General features: G+C 40.6%; 1 protein-coding gene across 1 annotated transcript; it reads left to right on the top strand.

Moving 5' to 3' along the window:
• The first annotated feature begins 180 nt into the window (after positions 1-180).
• MPC2 (mitochondrial pyruvate carrier 2) lies at positions 181-26,873 on the top strand. Its single transcript, XM_075564461.1, has 5 exons — positions 181-493; positions 18,127-18,167; positions 24,155-24,239; positions 24,658-24,769; positions 26,657-26,873. Exons 1-5 carry the CDS (start codon positions 385-387, stop codon positions 26,697-26,699), a joined length of 390 nt encoding a protein of 129 aa, XP_075420576.1. The 5' UTR covers positions 181-384; the 3' UTR covers positions 26,700-26,873.

Genomic DNA, 26,873 nt, shown 5'->3' with positions numbered 1-26,873 from the left:
GCCCACGCCGCGGAGCGAGCCAATCACCAGGGACAGCTCCGTTCACGCACGCGCGCTGCCCGCAGGTCCCTTGGTGACTTGGTGAGGCAATACTTCTGGCACCTGTTGCCATGACTCCTCCGCCAGACCCACCCGCCCGCGGGCAGGAGGCGGATCCGGGGCGGGCCGTCGCCGAGCTCCGCCCGCCTGCCGTAGCTGTGCCGGGGCCCCTGGGTGGCGCGCCGGGAGCAGGTCGCGCCGCGGAAAAAGCGCCCTAGGGAGCAGGAGGAGGAGGACGCGAGGCACAGTAGCTGGGGAGAGTGACGAGCTGCCCTTCGTTGTCAGCCAAGGATAAGGGCACGGCCACTCTCCCACCCGGCTGCCCACAATTACTCGACGGCAGAGATGGCGGCCGCCGGCGCCCGAGGCTTGCGGGCCACCTACCACCGGGTCCTAGATAAAGTGGAGCTGATGCTGCCGGAGAAACTGAGGCCGCTGTACAACCACCCTGCAGGTGAGAGATCGTCCCCTGTCTCTGCTGCAAAATGCCAGTAGCTGCCCCCTAACAACTATATGGTTGAAGGCGGTCACCCATAGCCCCAACCCCGTCCCTCTAATGAATCGATCTACTCCGCCAACCTCTCTCTGTTCCACCTCCTTGCCTGTCACATCGCTCCCAACCGCGTGGCCCTAAAGTTGGCGTCCTTCGCGGCCTGTGCTGCTTCCTCTAGCACAACTCAAACCTGAGCCTTCGCAGTTTCTGCCCCCACGAAAGTATCTGGGTCGCCACGAAACCATCATTCCCGCCAGCTTCCCTAGCAGGGAAGGTGGCGAATAATCTCCCGCGGAGCAGAGGACCGGCTGGGTGGCCCGTGGTACCGGAGGGTTCGGAATAAAGGTCATGGACTTCCTTTCGCCGCGGCCGGCCGAGGCCTGCAGATGGAGCCCTCCCCCAGCTGCACGGGCTTGCGGGCCTGCTGATGGAGCGCAGTCCCTCACCCCGTGGTCCCTGGCTTCTTTCAGCCTGTCCTTGTTTATTACTAAACAAGCCCTACGTGGATCTTTCTGTGGAGGCGAACCTGGCTTTTGATTTTACTCGCCCACTTACAGTACGGTTGACCTTGGGCAGGATCTTAGATCCCCGGCTTACAGTTTGTGTAAAAGGTGGTCATGTGAGAATTAAAGACCCAACCAAGCCTGTTCACTTGGTTCTTCCTCATAGGATAAGAAGGGTGTTTGCTCTTTCTCATTTTACTGGGAAAGTAGTGTTCTCCAAACTGAAAGATCCCAATCGCACCAGCTCTTTGTGAAAGACTCTTGGTCGACCCTAGTAGAGTTCTGTTACCTTCTCTGTGAAATGGGCTCCAATAGGGAGGTCTGGTGGCGCCCTGGGTTACATTTGGGGCTGCTTACCTCAGGGTCAGCAGTTTGAAGCCGCCAGTGCTCCAGGAAAAAGTGGAGGCTTTTTACTACTGCAGAGTTCAGAAACCCACAGGGACAGTTTTTCCTTGTGTTGTGCAGGGAATCAGAATGGACTGGCTGAGTTGAGTTTAATTTATTTAGTTAGCTGGAGGCTGATATCAGTTAGCTTCTTGAGCTATCTTTCAAGCTTAAGACTAATCAAATGAGAAATTGCCTTATTAAAAGTCAAAGTGCTACCCCAATGTGTGTCCGCCAGGCCCCATGGTTGAATCTGTATTTTGCAATTGGTGTTATTAGGGAGATTACCTAGCCCACCAGCCCCAAGGGTGATTCGGAAGCAGAGCTTTGGGGCCTGAGCTGATTGCTAAATCTAATTTCCAGTTGGAAAATGGAATTAACTTTACTTTGGAATTATACTTCAGTTTAACCCCAAGTACTATTTAGAATAAATCTCTGGGGTATGAACAGCTATTTACTGACAACTCAGAACTTGCCCTTTAATGTTACCTAAGTTTGCCCTCCCTCTGAAAATAATGGACCAATCCCAACTGAGAATAAATTCCTCATCACAATCGCCTGCACTTGTTCCATGTGCAGCTTTTAAATCATGGCAGAGGCGTTTCAAGCCTTTTCTTGAACTAAAATAAAACTAAGTAAGAACTGTAAGCACCTGTTCAGATTCAACCACAGACATTAGGACCGGAGCTAGTAATTCTGAATCTATTATAAAACAGACTTTTAAAATGGTGGTGTTGGTGGTGATACTTATCTGGGAGATTCCCAGGAGGGAATGTTGAACAGTGCTGTGGTAGGTGCTGATCTGCTTTGAACAGAATCATTTGTCTTCTGTGGACTCAACTCTGATACCTCGAGGCTTGGTTTTTGGGGTGTAGGAAAAGGGAAGGTTGAAGGGGGAGCAATTTTAAACTACTTAAAATGAGACTGAATTGAAACATAATTTTGTATTAATCTTTTATAATCTCTTGGCATTAGCCCTGTATACTTATTGCTTTATTTTCTGCTTACTTTTCTGAAGGAGGAGGAACTCCCTTTCATATGTAGACTGTGCATTTCCTCTTGTCCGTAAATTAGTGTAGTTATTTAAGTCCACTTTCTCTTACAGTGGGAGGAATGTGGACTTTGCAGCACACAGATCTCGGTTTGAGTCTTCACTGCATTACCCCTACCCAAGCTTTTGTTTCTTCTAGAAAATGTGAATAACAATGATCACTATTGAGTGCTTGTTTCGAAAATTAAATGAGGGAATGTGCGTAAAACACAGCACATTGCATCTTCACAAATGTTGAACCCAAATTCACTGCCCTGGAGTCTTCCGACTCATAGTCACTCTGTGACAGGGGATCTCAACCTGTGGGTCGCGGCCCCATGGGGGGGGGGTGTCGAACCACCCTTTCACAGGCGTCACCTAATACATCCTGCATATCAGATGTTTACATTCTGATTCAGTGGTAGCAAAGTTACAGTTATGAAGAAGCAACGAGAGTACTTTTATGGTTGGGGTCACCACTACATGAGGAACTGTGTGAAATGGTCGAGGCATTAGGAAGGTTGAGAACCACTGCTCTAAGGGCTGTAAATCTTTACAGAGCTGAAAGTTTCATATTTCTCCAGAGGAGGGGCCGGTGGGTTTGAACTTCTGACCTTGTTATTAGTAGCACCAGGCATAACCCACTAAACCACCAGAGCTCCCTCTACAGATGTGAGTTCTCTCCCATTTAGGCGATTTGTGGACTGAAAAGGTAGAGGCAAGAAACAAAACCTGTTCCCCATTGGTTAATTCCAAATTATAGCAACCTGATAAGAATCCAACTTTCAAGGCTGTGAGATGGATCTTGATGGTGCTTAGCTAAAACAATGAGCTGTTAATCAAAAGGGCAGCTCGACTCCACCAGCTATTCTGATGGAGAAGGGTGTGGTAGCCTGTGCCTCTGAAGTTTTATATCCGCAATAAAGCAGTTCTGTCAGATTGCTTTGCATCAGAGTGCCCCCATGGTACCTTTGGTGCTTCCTCTCTGTGGAAGCAGGCTGTCACATCTTTCTCTCACAGAGCAGCTAGTAGGTTCAAACCACTAACCTTTCAGCTAGCAACTGAGCACTTTAACAAGTATGCCACCAGGGCTAACTGCTGTTGACATTTATCAAGTCAATTCCAACTTATAGCAGCCCTTTATAGTTTCCTAGGTGGAAACAGATGCATGCCCTCATCTTTCTCCAGCAAAGGCTGGTGGGTTTGAACTGCTGACTTTACACTTAGCAGCAGCTGAGCACCCAACCCGCAGTGCTACCAGAGCTCCCTATTATATTCTCCCTACCCATGTAGAAATACTTAAGCATGAGAAAGAAGTATAACTAGTCCATGATGCTTTAGGATTGAATAAAATATGAAGAGCACTGATCACTATGGGAAATGACTATTCAGGGTTTTCATATCCACTAGTCGTATTTTTTTCCCATTGAGTCACCATTTGGATATTAAGCTATAGTCACCTGGGAGGAATTAAAAATAATATTCTAGGCTTGCGTAGTGCAACAGTTGAAAATCATGTTACCAATTCTTAATGTTTGAGATTTAGTTTTACCACTGGCAAGCATGTCTAGACAGGTAGCAAAAATAATTCTTTAACCAGTCACATATTATGTATAGGTCTAGGTTATCAAATCTATGCACTGTGGCCCAGAGCAGGACTGTGTCACAAATGTGCCTGTGCATTAACTGAACCAGCCCGTAGAGGTAGAGCAGAGTGCTAACCCAGGCCCTCAACTCACACGAGGGGTCACCTGGCCACCTTACCCTAACTCCACACGTGACTCCACAATAGCCAGCTTCCAGGCTGTCTTCCAGGAACTTGTGAGAATATAACCTTGAAATCACACTGCCTGTTGTTTATTTGAGGCGATCTCAAATGCAGTGGTTACAATAGTTGGCTACTAACTGAGAAACTGACTGATGAACCCACCAACCACTCTCCCTGGGAGAAAAATGTTACTTAAAATGTTGTTTATTTAAAAGCTAAGCTGAAAACACCATTCGTGGAGGAGTGTCACTCCTTTGTGTTTGTGACACAAAATGACACATAAGCTTATTGGAACAAAACAGTGAACTTCCATTAACATCTGCTTTTATATCAACTTTCAAAAATATCCATTGGATATATGTTTTATAATGTAAAAGTAGATACTGTATATACTCGCGCATAAGCTGAGGTATATAATTATTACCTGGGAAACCAAAAAAAACTGATTGACTCGAGTATAAGCCTAGGGTGGAAAATGCAGAAGCTATTGGTGAGTTTCAATAATCAAAACAGATGAAAATAAAATTACTTAAAATTGAGACATCAGTGGGGTAATGTATTTAAATATTTACTTTAAATAAAAGGACAAGTCATTTAACATTAGTAAACCAGCACAGTAAGTGGAAAATAGGTTCAACAAAAACAATAAGGTATCAACAATGAGACCTCAAGAGTACTATTCCCTGAGCTCAATCAGCAACCAAGCTAAAATCCTTCAAAACTGGATTCCTCATCATCATCCGTATCCCAATGCAGAGCTTCAGCTGGTGTGAGATCATCATACACACTGTCCTCACTGAGATCGCCATCATCACCATCACTGCTGTCATTTTCATACAAAGCGCGGTCTTCACTGCCATCCATAGCATTACTAATACTACATTTCTGAAAGGCCCGTTGCACCATGTCTTCCCATGCATCTCGAACCCACTTTGCTATTAACTCTATGTCAGGCTTCATGAGAGTTCCTCCTTTTGTTAGTCGGGCTTGACCAGATGACATCCATTCATGCCACATCCTTCGCACACGGTCTTTAAAAGGCTTATTCAAAGATACATGTCATAGGACGGCTCTGATTGGTTAGATGTGAGTAAACAAACATTCAAAGCCCTGCAGTGTCAGCGGGACTTTGAATGAACAGCGGAGAAACGGCAATCATCCGCGAGATAACGGGCGCTCGTGTCCTGTTACCTCCAGTGGACCCCAGCGAGATGTTATACCTCACTGGGGTACCACTGACCCGTGTATAAGCTGAACCCCAGTTTTTCAGCACATTAACTCGGCTTATACCATGAGTATCTATGGTAAATACCAAAAATCTCACTGCCATCAAGTCAATTCTAACCCATAGTGACCCTGTAGAACATAGAACTGCCCCTGTAAGTTTCTGAGACTATAAATCTTTATGGGAGCCCAATTTGTAACCCACTACACCAGGATTTGCGTGCGTGTGTTTTATTCATATGATACATCCCCAGAATTGTTTAACTGTTGAGACCTGTGTTCAAAAGGAGTTCGGAGACCATACTCTGGTCTAAAAAGTATCTTTCAGTGAATTGAGCACACAAAAACACCTGATGTTTGAACTGTGTCAATGTTGTTTGCTGTAGCTCTATTTCTGTTGAATTATACTTTGGCGTTAAATGTCAGACTATTTGAAAAGAACCGTTCTGTGGCTCTTGTTGCAATGTTTAGTGCCCTGCTGCTGAGAATATGAAAGATGTTACCTTCAATCCGGTTTTAACAAGAAGAATCATTGCCGTTTTCTTAAATGAGTTGTTTTGATTTTTTATATTAAAGAAAAAGTAATGTTCTGAAAATAAAAGCATAGTAAATGAACCAATATTAACAGTGTTCATAAGGGAATATCTTTGTCATACAAAATTAAAACTAAATACTAAGACATCTAATGTTTTACCAGGTAGCTTAATACAATTTAGTTCAAAATGTATGTGAAAAATAAAATGGAGTTGAGTAGTCAGTGTAAATACAGGAGTTAATACTCAATTAATACAGCCTTTTCAGCCATGATCCCATGATATAACTCTGGATTTCATACATCTGGCTGTGTCCCATTTTGGCGGGCACTATCTGCTCACAAGCAAGAATAGGATGAGATGAAGTTCTGATCTTAGTAGAGGGTGTGAATCCAACCACGTTCTTTGTTTCATGGTTCTCGGGACTACTGCTACTTATAAAGGATGTAAGGAAGTATATGTTACAGCTGAGAGGATAAAGAAAGCTGTTTCTGGAGTGGCCTGGGAAAAGCCGGCTGATTAAGATTAGTAGGAAGCCAGTGCCTACTGGGAACATCTTCAGAGGCCCTGTGCCGTGTGTGCACTCAGGTAAAGTCCAGGGGTGGAGAATGAGTTACTGTATTTGGATGAAATTTGATTGTACCATGTAACTCCCATCAAAGACCTTTCCCTGCGTGGTTACACCCATGCAGGGACTAGTGTAAGAAGGTGGGGGATAATACTGATAAGATACGCCTGGGCATGATTATGAACAGGATTTCCTGCAGTGCCATCCTGCTGCATATAAAAAAAGAGCCAACCAAGAAGCAAGGGGTATGATCTCATCACTAACAAGAGCCTGTGTCCATAGCATCTGATGTAATTCCAGCCTGACCTTTGGACTTTGAACTGAATAATGCCCACCTCCACATGAGACATTTCCTCAAACTTTCCTGATTCTATGGGACGGTGCAGTGGTTCGCACACCCCACAGGCGTGAAGAAATATATCAAGAGAGGAGTGGGGCACGGGTGGAAATTGAGCAAGTTAGCATCATGCTAGAGTTGGAGTTAGGGTACTTTTTCAGTCTCCAGCTCCTTGGGATTAATTAGCCATTCTTGCAAAAGTTATTATTACCAAAATACATAGCTATTAATTATTAACACAATTCTTAGCATCTTTATTAGAACAATTAATTTTCTTGGACAGATATGGTCAGTAGAGAATTTCAGTGCTATCCTAAGCATGTGTGTACATGTGTGTGAATAGTAACCTCCGTTACCTTATACTTGGATGGAAACCAAAGTCAAATGTTGAGGCTTTTCAGAGGCAACTGTTAAGAGAGTGATGAGAAAGGAAATGTCTAGAAACTGAGACGAAGAAATAAAATTACTGTACTCAGTATTTACTGTGTACTTGGTGCACTATTCTGATGGTTAGAATGATACATTAGCAAATAAAACCCTGGTCAACAGGGAGTTGGTATTTTCAGAACAGATGATAAAAAAATAAAATCCTTACTGAAGTTGCTAATGTGGCATTTAACATGATTTTGCCCTCTAATCTGATTTTGAAACAACTTTAAGGAATTAGGACAGTGCCTCACCTATTTTGAAATGATCAGCTGTGTCAGAGAAGCATGCGGTGAGAAACGCTATATTACTTCCTTTCTGAGCCATGTGAAGGAGTTGTGCTCAGCTACTGACCAAAAAGTTGGTGGCTCAATTCCTCTGAGTGGCCTCTGGAAAGAAAGGCTGGTGATGTACTTGTGAAAGAGGCCAGCCTCTGAGAACCCAGTGGAGAACACTTCAACTCCAAACTCGCGTGGGATGATTTTAGTACCTAGTGCTCCCGTAGCAAAAATATCACCCAGTGGGTGGCTGGAAAGAAGAATTTATTATCGTGTGTTTAGAGGCTAGAAGTCCCAGCTGAGGGCAGTAGCAGGGATGGGTATTCTCACTGTCAGCTCCCTTTCAGTGAGTGTGCGACTTGTTTACTGGCACTCACGGTACTGCAGTTTTATCAATTCTTGCCACCGTATGAATTCTCTACTACGTAGCAGTGCGTACACTTATTTATAATTTGAGTTTATGGTTTAAACTTATGTTACCTCTCTCTAATTTCCAGCAACTGCTAATGGGTTTGGAACTTTTTGCTTATGTTCATGGTTTGCTTGTGGAGGAGAAGCAGAGTGTATTCTACAACTGAGCCTTCAGGTTGGCTGTGACCGATACTATCACATATGTACAGCACAGTAAAATACTGTCCAGTCCTGTACCATCCCATCATTGCTATGTGTAAGCCCATTGGTGCAACCCCTGTGTCCATCCATATTGTTAAGAGTCTTCTATTTTCACTGATCCTCTATTTTACCAAGCATGATGTCTTTCAGGCCCTCTTCCCTCCTGATAACATATCCAAAGTACGTAAAACTAAATCCCACCGTCCTTGATGGTAACGAGCATCCTGGAAATGTGTGGTATATTCAATATTATTTGCCAATAGCATAGCTCAAATGTGTCAACTCTTCAGTCTTTCTAATTATCTTTTCTGTCCAGCATATGAGGTGATTAAAAACACCATGGCTGTAGCCAGGTACACCTTAGTCTGGAAATGACGTCTTTGCTTTTTAACATTTTAAAAAGATGTCCTTTGCAGCCGATTTGCCCCATGCAATAAGACATCGTGTGATTTCTCGACTGCTGCTTCCATGACATTGATTTGGGAGTCCAAGTAAACTGAAACCTGTCACAACGTCAGTCTTTGTTTATCATGGTCTTGCTTATTAGGACAGTGATGAGGATTTTTGTTTGTTTATGTTAAGGTGAAATACACACTGAAGGCTGTACTCTTTGATCTTCAAGCCCTCTTCACTTGCAGCAAGCAAGGAAAGGTTGTGTCATCTGCTCATCGAAGGTTGCCACTGCATCTTTCTTCATTCAGTTCTGCTGCCAGGCGTGTTCTTCTTCATACAGTTCAGTTTCTTGGAATATGTGCTCAGCGTACAGATTGAAGAACTGTGGTGAGAGGTTACATCCCTGACACCCACCTTCTCTGATCGTAAACCACACAGTATCTCCTTGTTTTGTTTGAATGACTGCCTCTTAGTCTATGTGTACGTTCCACAAGAACACAATGAAGTGTTCTGGAATTCCCATTCTTCACGGTGTTATTCATAATTTGTTATGATCCACACAATTAACTGCCTTTGTAAAATTAGCAAAACCCAGGTAAATGTCTTTCTGGTGTTCTTTGCTTTTGGCCAAGATCCATCTGACCTCAACCATGATGTTCCTTGTTACACTTCCTTGTCTGAATCAGGCTTGCATTTCTGGCAGTTATCTGTTGATGTACAACGGTTTGTTCATTATTTTCAAAGAAACTAATTTCTACATTTCATTGGCTTTTCTTTAGAGTAGTCACAAATAATTGATCTCTAGTTGGTTGTCCAAATTTCTAGGCTTAAAGGAATGAGTGCTTCCAGAGTTGCATCTATTTTTTGAAACATCTTAATTGGTGCCCTATCAATTCCTGGAGCCTTATCTTTACCCAGTGCCTTCAGTGCAGCTTGGGTTCTTTCAGTACCATCAGTTCCAAGTTCTATGCGATCTCCTGAAATGGTTGAAGGGAGACCAATTCCTTTTGGTAACGTGCTTCCTGCATTGTCCAGTATTTTGCCAATTGATTCCTTTAATGTTGCAATTTGGGGTTTGATTTTCTTCTTTCATCCTGAGAAATACTGAGCCTGTTCTTCCCATTTGGTTTTCTAAGTCCAGGTTTTACACATTTCATTGGAATGTTTTGAGATCGTCTGTGCAGCTCTTTTACTTCATTTTTCCCTCCCATTAGTTTTAGCCATGCTTTGTTCAAGAGCAAGTTGCATAGTCTCATGTATAAACTGGAATGCTATGAAATCTTGTCCCTAGGTGCTGTTAAGTAAATTGATTGTTTGGAAAGCTACAGAAAACCTTGACTGTACATTAACCTCAAAGGATGAGGAATGTAAGCTTTGTAAAGAATGCTGGAGCTGGCAGAATAGGAAGAATGTGTTTTGAACTAGGAGGAGAGCAGTCTGTTGAAGAGTTCAGAGTAAAGATGGATCAGTTACTTAACCAGAGACTGAAACAGTGAATATGCTGGCTTATGAGGGGGTACCAAAAAAATCCCTGGAATTGCAGTGGGCAGAGTGGAGCTAGACAAGCATCGAGCAACTCACTCTGAGTTAGTACACTCACTGGTGTCGCTTGGGAAGGTTCTGGTCACAGTGAAGTTTTTCATAAAAGCAGTTTTTGGAAAAATCATTTTATTGAGGCCTCATACAACTCTTATCACAGTCCATACATATTTGTACATTTGTTGTCATCATTTTCTAAATATTTTCTGTATACTTGAGCCCTTGGTATCTGTTAGTCTGGGTATATTAGAGAAACAAATCCACAGAAACTCTTATGTATAAGAGAGAGTTTTATATAAAGGTTAAGTTCACATCAAGAAAACATCCCAACCCAGTGCTACCCAAGCCCACAAGTCCAACATTAGCCCATATATCCAACACCAATCCACAAAGTCCTCCTCTATCTCACAAAACACACACAGTGATGCTGACTGCAGGAGGAAAGCTGAATCAATGAACGTGCAAGCAACTCAGTGCTGGCAGGGATAGGTCCATGCGGTTTCTCAGGGATGTCTTGCAGGTAGTGAGCCTTGCCAGCTGAAGCAGGGAACTGGCTAAGGCAGCTTTATCCTGGTCTGACCATCACAAAGCAAGAGAACTGAGAACTAGAAAGGTGAGGCTCACTCAGCCATTTATCCCTACACCCTTCAATTAACTCCACATGTGTTTATCAGTCAGGTTGGCACAATAAACATTAACTATCTCAGTATCAGCTTCTCATTTTTCCCTTCCTCCCTCATGAACCCTTGATAATTTATAAATTGTTACTGTTTTTCATATCTTACACTGACCAGTGTCTCCTTTGACCAACTTTTCTGTTGTCCATCCCCCTGGGAGAGGGTTATCATAAAAGCAGTTTTGCTTGAATTTGAATGATAGCACTTTGGGAAAAACTCAAGTGTACAAGTGGTTCTCTCAAGTGTACAGGTGGTCTTCTCATTTCTCAATGTCAATTGATGACAAGCCTTGTTTTGGACATCCGTCAACTTACTGAACAGACAAAAATGTCAACTTGCAGTTCGTTTGGAGTTCATTCACAAGGTCAGGCTGTTAATGAAGCTTCTTATTTAGAAAATCTAGTTCTGAAGAGATTGCATGACAGTGTGTGACAAAAAGCCCTGGCTTATGACAGGGGTGGGGCTAGTTTTGCCACCATACCAATGCCACCTACTCAAGCAGCCATCTCAGTGCACCAGTTTTTGGCAAAAAACCAACATGCCTCTCTTGTCCCAAGCACCTGACTCACCTGACCTCGCTCCATGGGACTTATTTTTGTTTCTGTGAATGCATAGGGACATAAAAGGACATCAATTTGATGATGTAGAAGAAGTGAAGAAAACATGAGAGAGGTGCTGTCAGCCATTCCAATAGATGAGTTTGAAAAATATTTCCAAGAATAGACTCGCAGACTTGACAAATGTATTGAGTGTAATGGACAGTATTTTGAAGGTGATAAGGTTGTTTTTTTAAAAAATATTTAAAGTCATAGCTTTGGGAAAAAATCCTTTGGGGTGGGGAGACACACTCATATACTTGAGTAATAAAACCATGATCCATGCAAGAATGTGAAGTAAACTTAGTCATTGAAAATGCATATGCCTCCGAGCAAAGATCCCTGGTGATGCAATGGATTAAGCACTGGGCTGGTAACTGCATGGTCAGTAACTCCACAGAAAAAAAAGAGGAACCAGTGTGCTCCAGTGAAGATTGATTGCCTAAGAAACCCTGTGGAGCAGTTCCACTCTGACCTGTAGGGGCTCTGTGAGGCAGAGTAAACTCAGTGATAGTGAGTTTGGGTTGTGACCTTGAGACCCTATGTAGGAGAAAGAATAATGAACTAGATATGATAGAAAACCCTGACTTTTAGAATCAGTGCACTATGGTCTCAGATATATGGGGGGTTTTCAGGAACTAAATAAAGGATTATCCGAGTAAATTCTGTGTGTTTTTTTAATTCATTATCTTTTTTACTAAATTATTGGGGCTCTTGCATATATGATTATAACAAACCGTACATCCATTATCCCAAGTGGACATGTACAATTATCAGCATCAACAATTTCTAAACATCTTTCTTTTTGAGCCCTTTGAGATTAGCTCCTCTTTTACCCCCTCCCCCACCCTGTCACCCCTGCGAACCCTTAATATATGATGTATTATTATTACTTATACATATCTTACACCGCCCATTCTATCCCTTCACCTACTCTCCTGGCAGTCTTCCCCTGAGCAGGGTTATTCTGCCATCATTGCTATCCATTCCCACCTCCCTCTCTTCCCTCTCCTCCTGGAATCATTGCTCCCGTTACTGTTTCTGAGGGAGTTTGTCTTTCCTGAATTCTGTATATTGAAAGCTCTCCTTGAGTAAATTCTACCTTAAAGGTGAAGCAATGTGAAGACAAATCTGTCCCAAGTGTAAAGTCAGATTTACGTCTTTCCTTTTAGTGCCTGTGGAAGAGGCACACCTCAGCGCGTCCCTGACTCAGGGACAACAAAACAAGCCACAAGCCCAGCCCTGTGATTTGATGCAGATTGGACTATGGTGATCCCTAAGGCTTTCATTCCCTGATTTTCAGAAGTAGATGTCTAGACCTTCCTTCCTAGTCGTCGTCTTCTGGAAGCTCTGTTCAAGCCTGCTTGACATCATAGCAACACTAGCAGAGAACACTGGAAGAGTGCCTAGAGAGGTTCAAGACGGGCTCTCTGAGAAGATGCAGCCTACCCTCCGAGTGTGTGTGTGTGTGTGTGTGTGTGTGTGTAAGAGAATATATAAAAAACGCAAACCCGTGATATATTTAGACACAAGTTTCAGGTCATACTCTCAATAGGTAAGTATATATATATATATATATATAAACAACTATCATAGGATGTTTAATGGCCACTGTGTTCCGTTTTTTAAATCCTGTTAATGAATTTAGCTGTAAACATGGTATGCATCAGTTTGAGAGGGGTAAAGAAACATCAAGGACAATTGTGGGAGTATAATCTAAAATAAAGGCACCCTATTGGCACAGACGTTAATCACTTGACTGCTAACTGAAAGAAAAACTACTTAATAAAAAGCTAAAGGAGGAGGACTTAGTGATGAAGATCAATGACTATCATGTTCAGTATGGATTATACCTCAACGCAACCATTGAGTCAATTCCAACTCAGAGTGACTCCCAAATGACAGTACAACTGCCCCATAGCGTTTTTCTAAGGCTATAAATCTTTGCAGAAGCAGACTGCTGCTGAACTTTTAACGTTTAGTTAGCAAATGAGATAGTTAAGGTTTATTGTGCCAACCTGGCTGATAAACGCATGTGGGGTTAATTGAAAGGCGGAGGGATAAATGGCTCGGTGAGCCTCGCATTTCTAGTTCTCAGGTCTCTAGCTTTCTGATGGTTGGATCAGGGTGCAGCTGGTTTGACCAGTTCCCTGCTTCCGCTTACAAGGCTCAGACATCCCCATGGAAAAGCCACATGGACCTACTCCGATGCAGCCCTAACCCGATGTAGCCCTGGGTGCTGGAGCACCTGTGTGGAGACCCCTGCCAATGCTGAGATGTTTGCACATTCACTTACTCAGCTTTCCTCCTGCAGTTGTTATCATTGTGTGTGTTTTGTGAGGTGGAGGAGGACTTTATGGATTGGTGTCAGACATATGGGTTAATATTGGACTTGTAGGCTTGGGCAGCACTGGGTTGGGATGTTTTCTTGATGTGCACTTAACTTTTATATAAATCTCTCTCTTATACATGAGTTACTGTGGATTTGTTTCTCTAAAATATCCAGATTAACACAGCAATCCGAGCACTTTAACCATTGTGCCAACCAATGTGATAAACAGAGACTAAGTATTAAAGTTGCCTTGGCTTTCAATGTACTTGGATCCACTATCAGTGCCCATGGAACTAACAGGAAATTAATCAGTGTATTGCATTCAGCAAATCCGCTAGAAGACTATTGTAAAATGTTAAAGATGTCACTTTGAGGGCCAAAGTGTACAATATAATATCAAAGCATAGTATTTTCAGTCTCTTCATATGATAGGAAAGTTAAACAATAAGGAAGAATTGAGTGAATAAACAATGATTAAGGAACAGTGAATAAAAAAGAATTGACACATTTGAATTAGGGTACTGGCGGAGAATATTGAACATACTGGAGACTGCCAGAAAAGCAAATTTATCTTTATCTTGGACTTCCCATTTTTCCAGCGCTGTCTGTAGCTATAGTAACGAGTGCCCATAGTTTTATGACTCACACAGTCAAATGCCTTTGCATCGTCCGTAAAGCACAGACATCTTTCGGTAGTGTCTGAGTTCAGCCAAGATCCATCTGAGGTCATCGTGCATCTCTCTCTCTCACTGTCCTCTCCGTGTCCTCTTCAGAATTCAGTTTGAATTTCTGGCAGCACCCTGTCCGTGCACTACTGCAACCATTTGTTATCTTCAGAATCTTACATGTATGTGCTATTGGCAATAATATCAGAAAATGCCCACATTGTGTTGGTTCACTTTTCTTTGAGTGGGTACAGATATGGATCTCTTCCAGTCTGCCAGGTTGCTTGGTGTAAACTAGTGAGTACTTTGAGCACTGCATCCATTTGTTGAAGCATTTCGACTTGTCTTCCATCAGTTCCTGGAACCTTCCCACACTGCCACCCCCACCCAACAAATGACTTTCGTGTAGCTTGGACTTTTCCCCTCAAAAGCACCTGCTTTTGAACATCTGCTGTCTCTTGAAATACTGGCCAGTTGTTTTTGGTGCAGTGACTTTGTGCATCCCTTCGGTCTTCTTCAACCTGCTCTCTAAATTCAGGTGGGATATACTCAAGATTGTGTTTTGGCTCTGGTGCACCTGTTTTGATTTTCTGCAGACCCATCTTGAGCCTTGTATATGAGCAGTAGATTGATGGCCTGTTCCACAGTAGGCTCTTGGCTTTGTATTGGCTGATGATTCTGAGCGTTTCCATCTTCTCTTCCCATAGACATAGTTTGATTCCTGACTATATCATTTCACAATGTGCATGTGTATAGTGTTGCTGAAAAATTGGTATTGTGATGAAGTCATTGCTCTGGAAAAATTCTATCATGTGACACTGAGCTTTGTTTCTATCCTATTTTACAACTACTGGTATTTCCTCTTGATTTCAGTAATCATCAATGCATCTTTTATGCTTGCCCAATTTCAAACTGAAGAAGTTCTTAAGAATTCTTCAATTAGTTCATCATTGGCTTTAGTGGTTAATGCATAAATTTATATAATAGGTATATTAACTGATCTTCCTTTTAGGCTTATAAAAATTACCCTAGTGCACCGGTGAAACACACAACTTTCCTCTAGTTCTTTGGTGCTTCCTTCACCCCACTATCATGATCTCAATTCTACCTTACAAGGCGGATTAAACCAGAGCATGCACACTGCTACAGTGAGAGCCCGCAACATGGGATCCAGGATAGATAAACCCCTCAGGGCCAACAATGAGAGTAGAGATACCAGGAGGATTAGGGAGAGTGGAGGGAGAAGGGGCAATCGATTGCCAGGATCAATCTAGAACTCCCTCCCAGGGAGACGAATAATGGAAAAGTGGGTTAGGGGCGGGTGGTACAGGACGATGTAAGATATGGAAAAAATAACCTATAACTTATCAAGGGTTCATGAGGGGAGGGCAAGTGGGGGAGGGAGGGGAAAGAAATGGGAAGCTGATATCGGGCTTAAGTGGGAAGAGAATGCTTTGAAAATGATGATGGCAGCAAATGTGCTTGACACACTGAAGGAATGTATGGATTGTGATAAGAGATTTAAGAGCCCCAAATAAAAGTATTTTAAAAACAAAAATTACCCTAGCAATGTACTTCACGGTAGATTGTGTAATATTCTTGATAGTATTAGCTCAAAAGGCACTTTTAAAAAAAATGAGTATCATCACTGAGTTCCTTTGGACTTGACTGATTATTGCGTAAGTATAAAATTAATGTGGCTCAGATGAACATACTTTAGAATTGTTTCCTTAAAAGTTTTTACAGAGCTTCTAGACATGATTTTACTTAAACAAACTTCCTATTCTTAGGCACTGCGTTTTATTTTATCAATAAATCCCCAATACGTAGTACACTGTAATACATGTGGTAAGTAATTTGAATCTGAATGGTCTTTTCTGCCACAATGAGACCCATAATATGCTATTAACTTAACTCAGTGCTGTTTCTGCTTCACTGTCTTTGTTCTGAGTTGTTTATAAATAATAGATCTAACTCAGTTTTATCTTTTAAATATTATTTAGGCATATGTAAACAGACACTTTGTTATTAGTGAGAAAGATGCTTTTGTTCAGTACTTACTATTGAATAAATGTGCTTGGTACTAGTAAGAATTCTTGATTGGGAGTACCTGAAAGAGAAATACATGTGTTATATTTTGTTACTTTGAGGTATGAAAACATGCACAGCATACTAAGTAACCCTGATATCTGCTAGACTTGACCTACTTAGTTACAGTCTCGTTATCTCCCATCCTTTCAAGGTTAAAAGAGATGTATGATTGAGAAAGTCAAAAATAAGCAGAGTATGCTGTTAGAGGAAGCAGCCCTTTAAGAACTGGGAGACTTGCAGCCTAGTCACGGTCTGCTGCTTATGGGCTCCCTGACATGGCTAATACACTGGGTCCCTGACTTACATGTAGGTCTCTGGGCCTCGTTAGTGAAATAACAATTAAGGTTATTCTCTCTTTCCATTTTGTTGAGAGCGTACACTGTTTGTATATGTTGTTTGTACATGTATAGTTTGGTGGCATCCAGTACATTTTTAATGCTGTGCAATCCTTCTTACTCTCAGCCTCGGAGTTAAACTTCCTCCACTAACCTGCTCTCACTTCCCCCGAGTTACCTTGCCATTCTTGCTAGAGGCTGTGGTCAGCTTGATCCCATAGAGACAGTTCTTGAAAGAGCACAAGGCTCAAGGCAGAGATTCTTTACTAAGGAAGCTCAGCTATTAATTTGTTTTGGAGCCCGAGCTGGGATCTGCAAGGTGGCAGTTCAAAACAACCAGCTACTCCTATGGAGAAAGGCGGAGTTTTCTACTCCTGGAAACAGTCTCCAAAATTCATAGGGGTGGTTATATACCCTGTCTTGTTGTGGTTGCTATAAGTCAGCATTGACTCAAAGGCACCGAGCATTACTTTGGTTTTAAGGAGACTTCAGAGAATATTTTTAGATTACAATTTAAGAATCACCGTACAGCAGTAGTTTCAGGGGTTCGTTTGTTCTCCATGACTACAGCCAGTGTGCAGAGCTCACTCGTATAAGCAGGTGAGTGGTACCATATCTGCTGCCCTGGAGTCTAGTCCAACTCAGTGAGTACAAGTGTCCCATCAAGTTTCCAAGACTGCAGGCTGCCCTGCCACATCTTTCTCCCACAGAGCTGCTAGTGGATTCTGTTAGGGCCCACTGCTGAACCCTCTGCACAACCCAGACTCTTTAGATGAACGCCAGAATTACTGAAACAAGGACCTTGCTTATTAAGGAATGTGTAATCTAGGTTTTCCTCTTTCTGGTGTCAATCTTCAGATTTAGTTCAATAAATCTTTTTACTGGAATATATGAAATTTTACAAGGATTTTTATCAGAACATATATGTTGAAATATCATTGTTAGAACCCTGTAGTAAGAAAGTTAGTGAATCAGTCCATACCACTGAATTGTCAACTTCTCAGCTTGACTACTAGCATGAATGAAGTAACAACCAGTGTCCTGTTCTAGGAAAGCCCTGGGACTGGTTTCCCAAACCCTCTCCACCTACAGGCTAGCCATTAACAGCCCACAAAAATATGGGAAGGGTTGATACTGTGATTTGCCTTTAATTTCATGCTGATTTACAGGCAAACTATGCAGAAAGCATAGCAGAATGGTTAGAGTCATTGGTAAACCTTTGGTTCTTTGAAATGTGATGGCTGTTCATTGACAGGTATGAAATACTCAACTTTATCCTGAATTTTTCTTTTCTGTTTTCCAGGTCCCAGGACAGTTTTTTTCTGGGCTCCCATTATGAAATGGGTAAGTCTGAGATTTTGCAGAAGATACTGGATTTGTTTTCCCTTGATAGGAATTTAATTTGAAGTGACTTATGGATATACTTTAAAATATTGTCAGTATGCTTCTAATTGATATCTTGATAAATATTCTCAGATCTGTTATTTTCATTGCATAGCCACACTACTTAATTTACATTTTCTGAACTTCTGAAATAAAAGTCATTCTGGGAACTAATATCAAACAATTTATAATCATGAGTCCTAGAAACATAAGACATCATTCTAAAATGTAATGCCTACAACATTAACTAGTTAGAACCCAAAATTAACTTTTATTATTTTATATGAGAACCAATTCTTATTATCTTGTGATTTCTCTTGAGGTTTTTCTGTGTTTTATTTTGTTGTTGGATTTTTTATTTTCTTTATATGAAATCCAACACTATAGAGTAGTAACTAGATTAAGAGTTCTTGCAAGGGAAAGTGGGAGTGATACAGAGCTAATCATGAGTACAAAAATGAAGGAAATGTTGAAAAATTGTGGTAGTGATTATACAACTCTTTTTAATATATTTAAGCCATTGAGTTGTATGGTACATGAATTATATGCCAATAAAATTTTTGAAAACTTAGTATGAGTACTAAATATATTAACACCAAAATATGTATAGGCAAGAAAAGTTAGACTCAGAGTAGATGAATAGATCAAGTTTATGTATTAATATTTGATAACTAATAGAGCCACAGTTCCCTTTCTTTTTAAAACAGTTTTATGGCATATAATCCTCAAGTGATAGTTTAATCATATTAAAAGGGTCTTAATTATCACAATATTAGAACATGTTCTGTTTTGTACTCATTGTTATTAGTTCCCCATCTCCCCAACCCCCAATCTGCCATGCTACTAAGAAACCATCAATCCACTTGCTGTCTATAGATTTGCCTATGCTGGATTTCATGTACAGAAAATCAACCAAAGAAAGCTAACCATAATAAAGTAAAAAAGAAAACCTCAAATGAAAGAAAGCAGAAAATATTACAACTAGAACAAGGATATTTAAAATGGGTCAAAAGGGAGATCAAATGATAAGGTTAAATTTTAACCAGCTGCATCTGCAATAATCCGCTTTCATAAAGTTCTCATTTGAAAAGAATTGTGATGACTGTTTTCAGTTGGTAGCAAATTGCTGATTTGATGCTTTAAAAGCATCCTTTTGAGTGCTTCTCAAAGTGTCCTTTTCTGAAACATGCCTCCCCGCCACCGCCATCATCACCTGTGAGCTTACTAGAAATACAAATTCTCAAGCCCCATCTGCATCTTCTGAATCAGACTCTTGGGCCTAATAATTCATTTTACTAAGCCATCCAGCTGAATGCTACCTTTTATAAGTTTGAGAACTATCGGTCTGTATGCTTTTTAATTCTAAGTGTACTGTTTTAAATTGTTAGAACAACTCGTGCTCTGTTATAAGCTCTGCGTAAGAGCATTAGCACTAGAATTGACTGTGCTTACGTAGGGGCTTATCAAGTGGTGTCTTACCTCTTTGCCTATAAAATAATAATAATAGAGGAGAAGGTGGTTTTTGAGGTATATTTATAAAGAACTAGGGAGCAGCTTTTTTTGTTGTTATGTATTGGAGTTCCCCATAAGATTTTTATTAAATAAAGGGACCCTATCAGTTAAAAAAAAAATGGGGCTCATCTTTAATTTGTCTGCTCATTTTCCACATTCAAAAATACTGTGATATAAAAAAGCTCATACTATTAGAAGATACATCAGTTTCTTCCGCTTCCTGTCTGTAGCTCAGGTCATGATAGTTTTTATCTGGAAAGTAGGACTGATTGCTATAATATGGGTTCTAGGTTCATCGTTGCATATATGAGAGTGGATCTATGTACACCCACTTTGACTTTACATTTCCGCAATTCATAAGTTTGCTTATTTTATCAATAGTTTTAATGTTTCTTTGCTCTGATACATTAGAGGTTTGAGACATTGGCAGTATATATATTCATAAGTGCCTTCTTGACTCTGCCCCTTTTAGAAACATCTATTTTAAGTTCATGTTGAAATCATGCAGTCTGCTGATGACAGCATTGCAGTGGAAATTTCTGTGTCTTGTGCTCTGATGGGGAAACTTCTTTGTTAGATGTTTACTTTATTTATATACTAAAGTGTTTTTCCACCCCAGAGCATTTGATCATCAATATGTGGTAGTTTATACAATGCCACATAACAGTTCCTGCTGTAAGTCACATGCTGTACTTGAAAAATTGGATCCCATTGTCTCTTCAGACTTTACACGGTAGTCAACCCCTTTTGGGTCAAGACCTCAGCTGCTAACCGAGAGGGAGGCTATTGGAATCCACACAGGCACCTTAGAAAAAATCCTGGCTGTCAACTTCTGAAAGTTTACTCCCCCAAACTCAGAGAGACCCTATAGGACAGGGTGCCCTTGTGGGTTTGTGAGACTTAGTAACTTTTTGTAATTTTTTACAGGAATAGGGAGCCTTGTATCTCTCCCTCAGCTGATCTGGTTTCAAACAGCTGACCTTGTGGTTAGCAGCCAATCTGTAACTTACAGTGCCATCAGGTCTCCTTCTCTTAGCCACGATAGTGGGCACCAACTAATTCACCCTAAAAGTCAAAGTGAAGAATCCCTAAAAAGAGAAACTATATTAAGGAATTATCACTTGATTTTAACTTAATATAAGTTCATTTTTGCCACATGTACAGTAATACCAGAACTTTTAATGGGCCTGTGTTTTGAGTTTCACATCTTCCATCATTCATAAATGATGCCATAATACCTCCTATATGATTTCTAGCTTAATTTTCTTTAAGACAGAGCAAGTTTATAGGTATCTTATTAATAGTATGAGTACAGAATTCTGCTAGGTTTTTATAATTTTTTTCTGCCCCACTCCACAACATTTTATATTTATCTTGGTCACACCTATTTTGATTGCAGGCTGCAACAACTTTCCTTTATTGAATTTTTATAAAGCTGCCACCATAGTGTTCATAGAAACCACAATCCTCTTTTAGTGTTAAATTCCAGTTTTACCTAATAGTTCATTTAATTATGTAAAATACAGTACAAGTAAAACTGACCTCAGCAGTTTGAGCACGAATAGTGACTTTCAAAACACAGCTCAACTGGGAGGAGCAGAACGCCTCAGTGCACTGGAGGAGCACTAGGCAGGAGCATGCTGCCTGCAGAGCATCCGTTAGCCTGTTGCACAAGGCGTGGAGAGCACTGCCTAACCTGAGAAAACAGTTTTGAAGGTTAGTTGAGAGAGTGCTTTTATTTTGCTTTAGAGTCTTTTTTCCACAACACTGGTATCACCTAACTTTTGAAGGATGTGCCATTTAATGTAGTTAATTTTTCGCTTGAGTAGTGATTCTTACTGTTTCAAGGTTATATACTTGCAGATTTCTAAAATCTACATTTCCATCTGAACTATTTATTTACATTAAATTCACAGTTTAAAATCCTGAGGATTTTGTTATCTCTGAGCATTTTGGAATTGGAATGCCCTATGGAGCTATTTCAAGGAGCCCTGGTGGTGTAGCTTATGTGTTGGGCTGGTAACTGAAAGACCAGCAGTTCAAACCCTCCAGCCGCTCCATAGGAGGCAGATCAAGTCTTTCTATTCCCATCATATTTGCAGCCTCAGAAACCCACAGGGGCAGTTCTACTTGGCCCCATAGGGTCACTGTGAGGTGGAACTGACTCAAATGCTGTGCATGATGGTGGCATTTCATTTTTTTAAAGCACTACTTCTATATAAGTGCCATGACATTTTTTAATAAAAGAGAAACTAAATAAATATATGAAATATGTTTTAGACCATCTTCTGAGAATTTCTTTCCAGTGGCAATAGATGCCTGAAAGAATCACAAATCTGAGTCAGATCATTGAAAAATATTTTTCAATTCTGAAAGCAAAAGAAAATTATTTTATTTTCTAAAAAAAACCCTCATTGTCGCAGAGTCAATTCTCACTCATACCGACCCAATAAGGCAAAGTAGAACTCCCCCTGTGGATTTCTGAGACTAAATCTTCACAAAAGTAAAAAGCCGCCTCTCTTGCCCTCAGCTGGTGGTTGTGAATTGCTGACCTTGCAATTAGCTGCTCAACGCATAACCCACGATGCCACTAAACTGTCTATGTTAGGCTATTGCGTTATCTCACCTTCACCAAGACTTTTTTTCAGATAAAGGTATGGACACTCAAAGACTAGATGCCTTCCAAATCATATTTTGGTTCGTAAGTGGAAGATTGGTATTTGAACCCCTAGATCTATGTGACATGCAGAGCATTTGAAATAGTTGCTGTGGATCTATCTATAAATGGTACTTGGCAGGTTTGAGAATAATTTACCGTGTATACTCGTGTATAAGCTGAGTGTTTCAGCACATTTTAATGCAGTTTTTGTGGTAAAATTAGGTGTCTCGGCTGATATTCGGGTCAACTTATGCTTAGTATATACAGTACCTGTCCTGTTCTAAAGATGTTAGCCTCTATTATTTTTGTTATTAATATTTTCTAGGTACTTTGTTAAATACTTCTAAAGCATGTTAAGATCATTTAATCCTCATTAACAATACTACAAGAGTTGGTATAAATATTTTTAAATCATTTAATTGGGGGCTCTTACAATCTTATAACAACCCATCATCCAGTTGTATTAAGCATACTTGTACATATGTTGTCATCAACATTTCTAAAACATTTTCTTTCTACTTGAGCCCTGATATCAGCTCCTCTTTTTTCCCCTCCCTCCCCCACTCTCCTACCCTTGTGAATCCTTGATCAATTATATATTGTTATTTTGTGTCTTACACTGTCCATTGTCTCCCTTCACCCACATTTCTGTTATTCGCCCCTGCCCTGGTGGGTGGGCTATATATCCAACCTTGTGATGGTTTCCCCCTTCTCCACCCATCCCCCTCCCCAGTATCCCCCCTCCCTTCATGATATTGCTACTCCCACAACGGTTCCTGAGGGTTTATCCCTCCTGAATTCCATGTGTCTAAAGCTCTTATATGTACCGATGTGTGTACTCCAGTCTAGCCAGACTTTTTAAGTAGAACTGGGTCGTGTTATTGGGGGGTGAGGAGGGCACTCTGGGGAATCCTATTTACAATTACTCACAGGTGAATCCTAGCATCTTCCTCCCATCTTCTTACCAAACCCATGCAGGGAAAGTGCATTTGGGAAGTTAGACACTCGGGCTAGAAAGAGCCATGTTAAATATTTCACTGTCCCTGCGACAGCAGAGAAGAAATAACTGTATACTTTAGCATTAAATAAAAATACTCTAACCAATACATTTTAATTGTAATACAACTTTTCTGATACTTCACTTTTTAAAAAGTACACTGACCAAAAGGAGGGGTTTATATGAATTATTTTAAATAGCTTTTAAACATTCTCTGCACCACTGGCTCCCCACATGTGAATCTCGTATTGATCCTAGAACCTGTACTCCAGGAATGGGTTTTAGCGGACCTTGCAGGTTAGCACAGACTGCAAAGAAAGGCTTAGAAGTTTATCAGCCAGAATCTTTCAGATGACAACAGAATATTGTCTGACTGACTCCCTTCTGTCGACTCATCATGAGGGACCCATGACTAGAGGCAAGGGGCCAGTGCAGTGAGCACGGGAAGCCCTCCGTGAGCTGACTGGTGCCAGAGCCACGCGGTGGCCTGGAACATGCCCGCGGTCGGGAGAAGATGCAGGACAAGGCAGTTTCTGTCATACTGGGAGTCACATCTTTCTGTTCTGTATGACTAACCATGTTTTGTAGTGATTGGGTTTTACTATTGAATTCACTGGTTTTTTTATGTGTGTAACATGATACCCATTTTCTTATGTTTTGGTACTAAGATTATGTTAAGGAAATCTGTGAATTATATCGAGTGTAACTGAAGGTTAAGAACCATTACGCCACTCACGGTGTTTTTTGCTGTTTATGTGTTCATGTTTGTTTTGTTCCCAGGGGTTGGTGTGTGCTGGATTGGCTGACATGGCCAGACCTGCAGAAAAACTCAGCACAGCTCAGTCTGCTGTTTTGATGGCTACAGGTAAAGTACATGAATGTCATCCATGTTCCATGTAGAACATTCGTTATTTTGTTTTATATAAATTTGCTTAATATTTCTAACAGATACCAGTGGACAATGTCTCTAGGAAGTTCCTGGATTGTGGATAGAGGAGGGCTGGAAAGTTATACTGAATGTCTACATGGATTTTTGTTTTGTATGTTTTCCCATCCATAAGTATGTGTGTATAAGTAAAGGTCACTATCCAGTTGCTCTGTAGAGGTCCCCTTTAGTACAATACCTGACTATTTTGTATAGCACTGGATTAACGTGCTTTCTTGAAGGCTCAGCATTGCGTTTCTGGGTCATTCTCCAACATTACGGTCATATTCTCATTTATAATGAGTTTAATATATTAACTGCAGCAGTATCTTTTACATTTTCTTGTTTGTTTAAACAGGACTTATTTGGTCAAGGTACTCACTTGTCATTATTCCAAAAAACTGGAGTCTGTTTGCGGTTAACTTCTTTGTGGGAGCAGCAGGAGCCTCTCAGCTCTTTCGTATTTGGAGGTAAGCTGGCCAGAGTTTAAAATAACTGCTTCAGCAGGTGCTGAGATAAGATCTTTAAAGAAAAGATCATTGTGCCATTCTAAATCATGAATGTTCTTGATTCAGAAAGGTAGCATGTGTAAGACAAACCTGGATGTGTACAAATGAGTTACATTTTCATTGTCGCCACCTTAAAGTTGGGAGAGATTTATTCTGTTTATTCATCTCTTAGTGTCATAGCTGTTAAGTTTTATACTGATTTGAAATCCTGAGGAATGTGCCCTCCCATTTCTTCAAAGCATTAAAACTTTCACATCAATAAACACTGTTCAGCGAGTTTTGTTTCCTGCAGCCTTGAGGTTAAGTATGCTTGGAATCAAAACAAAGGAACAATAGAGCCAGTTCCTAGCCTCTTCTCAAATGTTCTCCGTTTGTGCAACACAACTTTGCCTTCTCAAAGCTGGAGAAGTGAGACAGCACTTAATGGGTTTCCTTTTTGAGCGTCTCCGTGATGACCCAGCTGTCACTTAACTGAATCACTAATAAATACTGCTAGAAATTTACCAATCACAACTTTTACTTCACTTTCATCTATTCATTTCATTTTATTCTATTTAGAATAATTCTTTTTAAATGCTTTTGAAAATGTTTCAAATGTCTTTTTTGGTTATCTTGACAGAAGAATTTGAGACTTAATTTTTATTTTAAATAAAATTAGACTTGTTAGATTAGCATAATATGAAAAGCTAAACCAAACTCACCGCCCTTGAGTTGATGCCGACTCACAGCAACCCTCAGGGCTGGGTGGGACTGCCCCTGCGTGTCTGAGGCTAACTGTTGATGGCGGCAGAAAGCCTCGCGCTCCTTCCAAGGAGTGTCTGGGGTTTCAACTGCTTGCTTTGTGCACTGCAGCTCGACACCTAACCACTCTGCCACCAGAGTTTCTCTAGCGGGATACTGGCTGCTTAAATTGTAATTCAGTTTTATTTCTTATATATTGCCTGTATATCATATGGCATCATAGAGGTTTCCTTTAAACATAGTTTTTCTTGATACTGAGGTAATTTTTATTATGCCCCATTTATGAATGCTTCAGTGCTGTGTTTTAGGAATATTTTATTACTATTTTCTAAGTATTTCCCATGAGAAATTAGCTCAATTTATCCATCATCGGGCTGTCATTTCCCCTTTTAATCTCAAGATGTTCATAACATCAGAGTATGTTTTAAAGACGTAGAGGATAGATATTTTGAAAGCAGAGGATGGCCTTGTTAGCCTTCTCATATTGCCATATAAACCACAGTTAACTGCTGACCTACAAAGCAGCTGGTCCGATTTTCTCATTCTGGTCTTAATTTTCAGCCCTTAGTTTGAGAAATGGTAATCTAATAGAAAATATGTTGAAGAGTGTAAAAACTAGTTTTCCTTCTCTATCAGTGTTTCTGCCTTTTATACTTTATTATACATGATAAAGTGAGATTTAAATGTATAGTTTTATAATATTGGAAGTGATACTTACGGTGAAACCACTTGTGTAGTTCAAGAATGAAAATATTCCTTTAAAGTGATTGTTATAAGTGATGACCATTTAATGTCACTAAATTGTACATGTAAAAAAAAAGTCAGTTTAGCAAATGTTCTGTCATATATACACTTACCGTAACAGTAATAATACTTCTGTGTATGTCATTTAAGCTGAAAAACTTTTTGGGAGTTGGAATCTTGTCCAAAGCACAAGCCAGATGCAGATGAACTCTTGGATTCACTCTGCCTTTTGCCTGTTCTACCTAAGGTCATGGGAAGATAGCATTCCCAACTACCTCACCTTCTCACCTGGCTTTCCATTCTTGTCTTCACCATATCATTATCTGTTATGAGTGATTGTTTTTCTTTCTTTTTTCTTTATAGATATAACCAAGAACTAAAAGCAAACAAATTAAAGAGTACCTGATTACCTGCACAATCGAGATGTGGACATAACCACTGGGACCTAGTTTGATTTACTATTTGGTTATTGATTAGGTGATGCTAAACCATGTTAACATTTGGAAGATAAAAATAAATTGACTGTAACTGGTAACTGGTGCTTGATTCAACAGAAAAATAAAGCAAACTTTTAATAACA

Source organism: Tenrec ecaudatus, chromosome 1 (genome assembly GCF_050624435.1).
Source record: "Tenrec ecaudatus isolate mTenEca1 chromosome 1, mTenEca1.hap1, whole genome shotgun sequence".
Lineage (NCBI taxonomy): Eukaryota > Metazoa > Chordata > Mammalia > Afrosoricida > Tenrecidae > Tenrec > Tenrec ecaudatus.
Note: the sequence above shows the minus strand (reverse complement) of the source record. Positions and strands in the feature narration are given on the sequence as shown.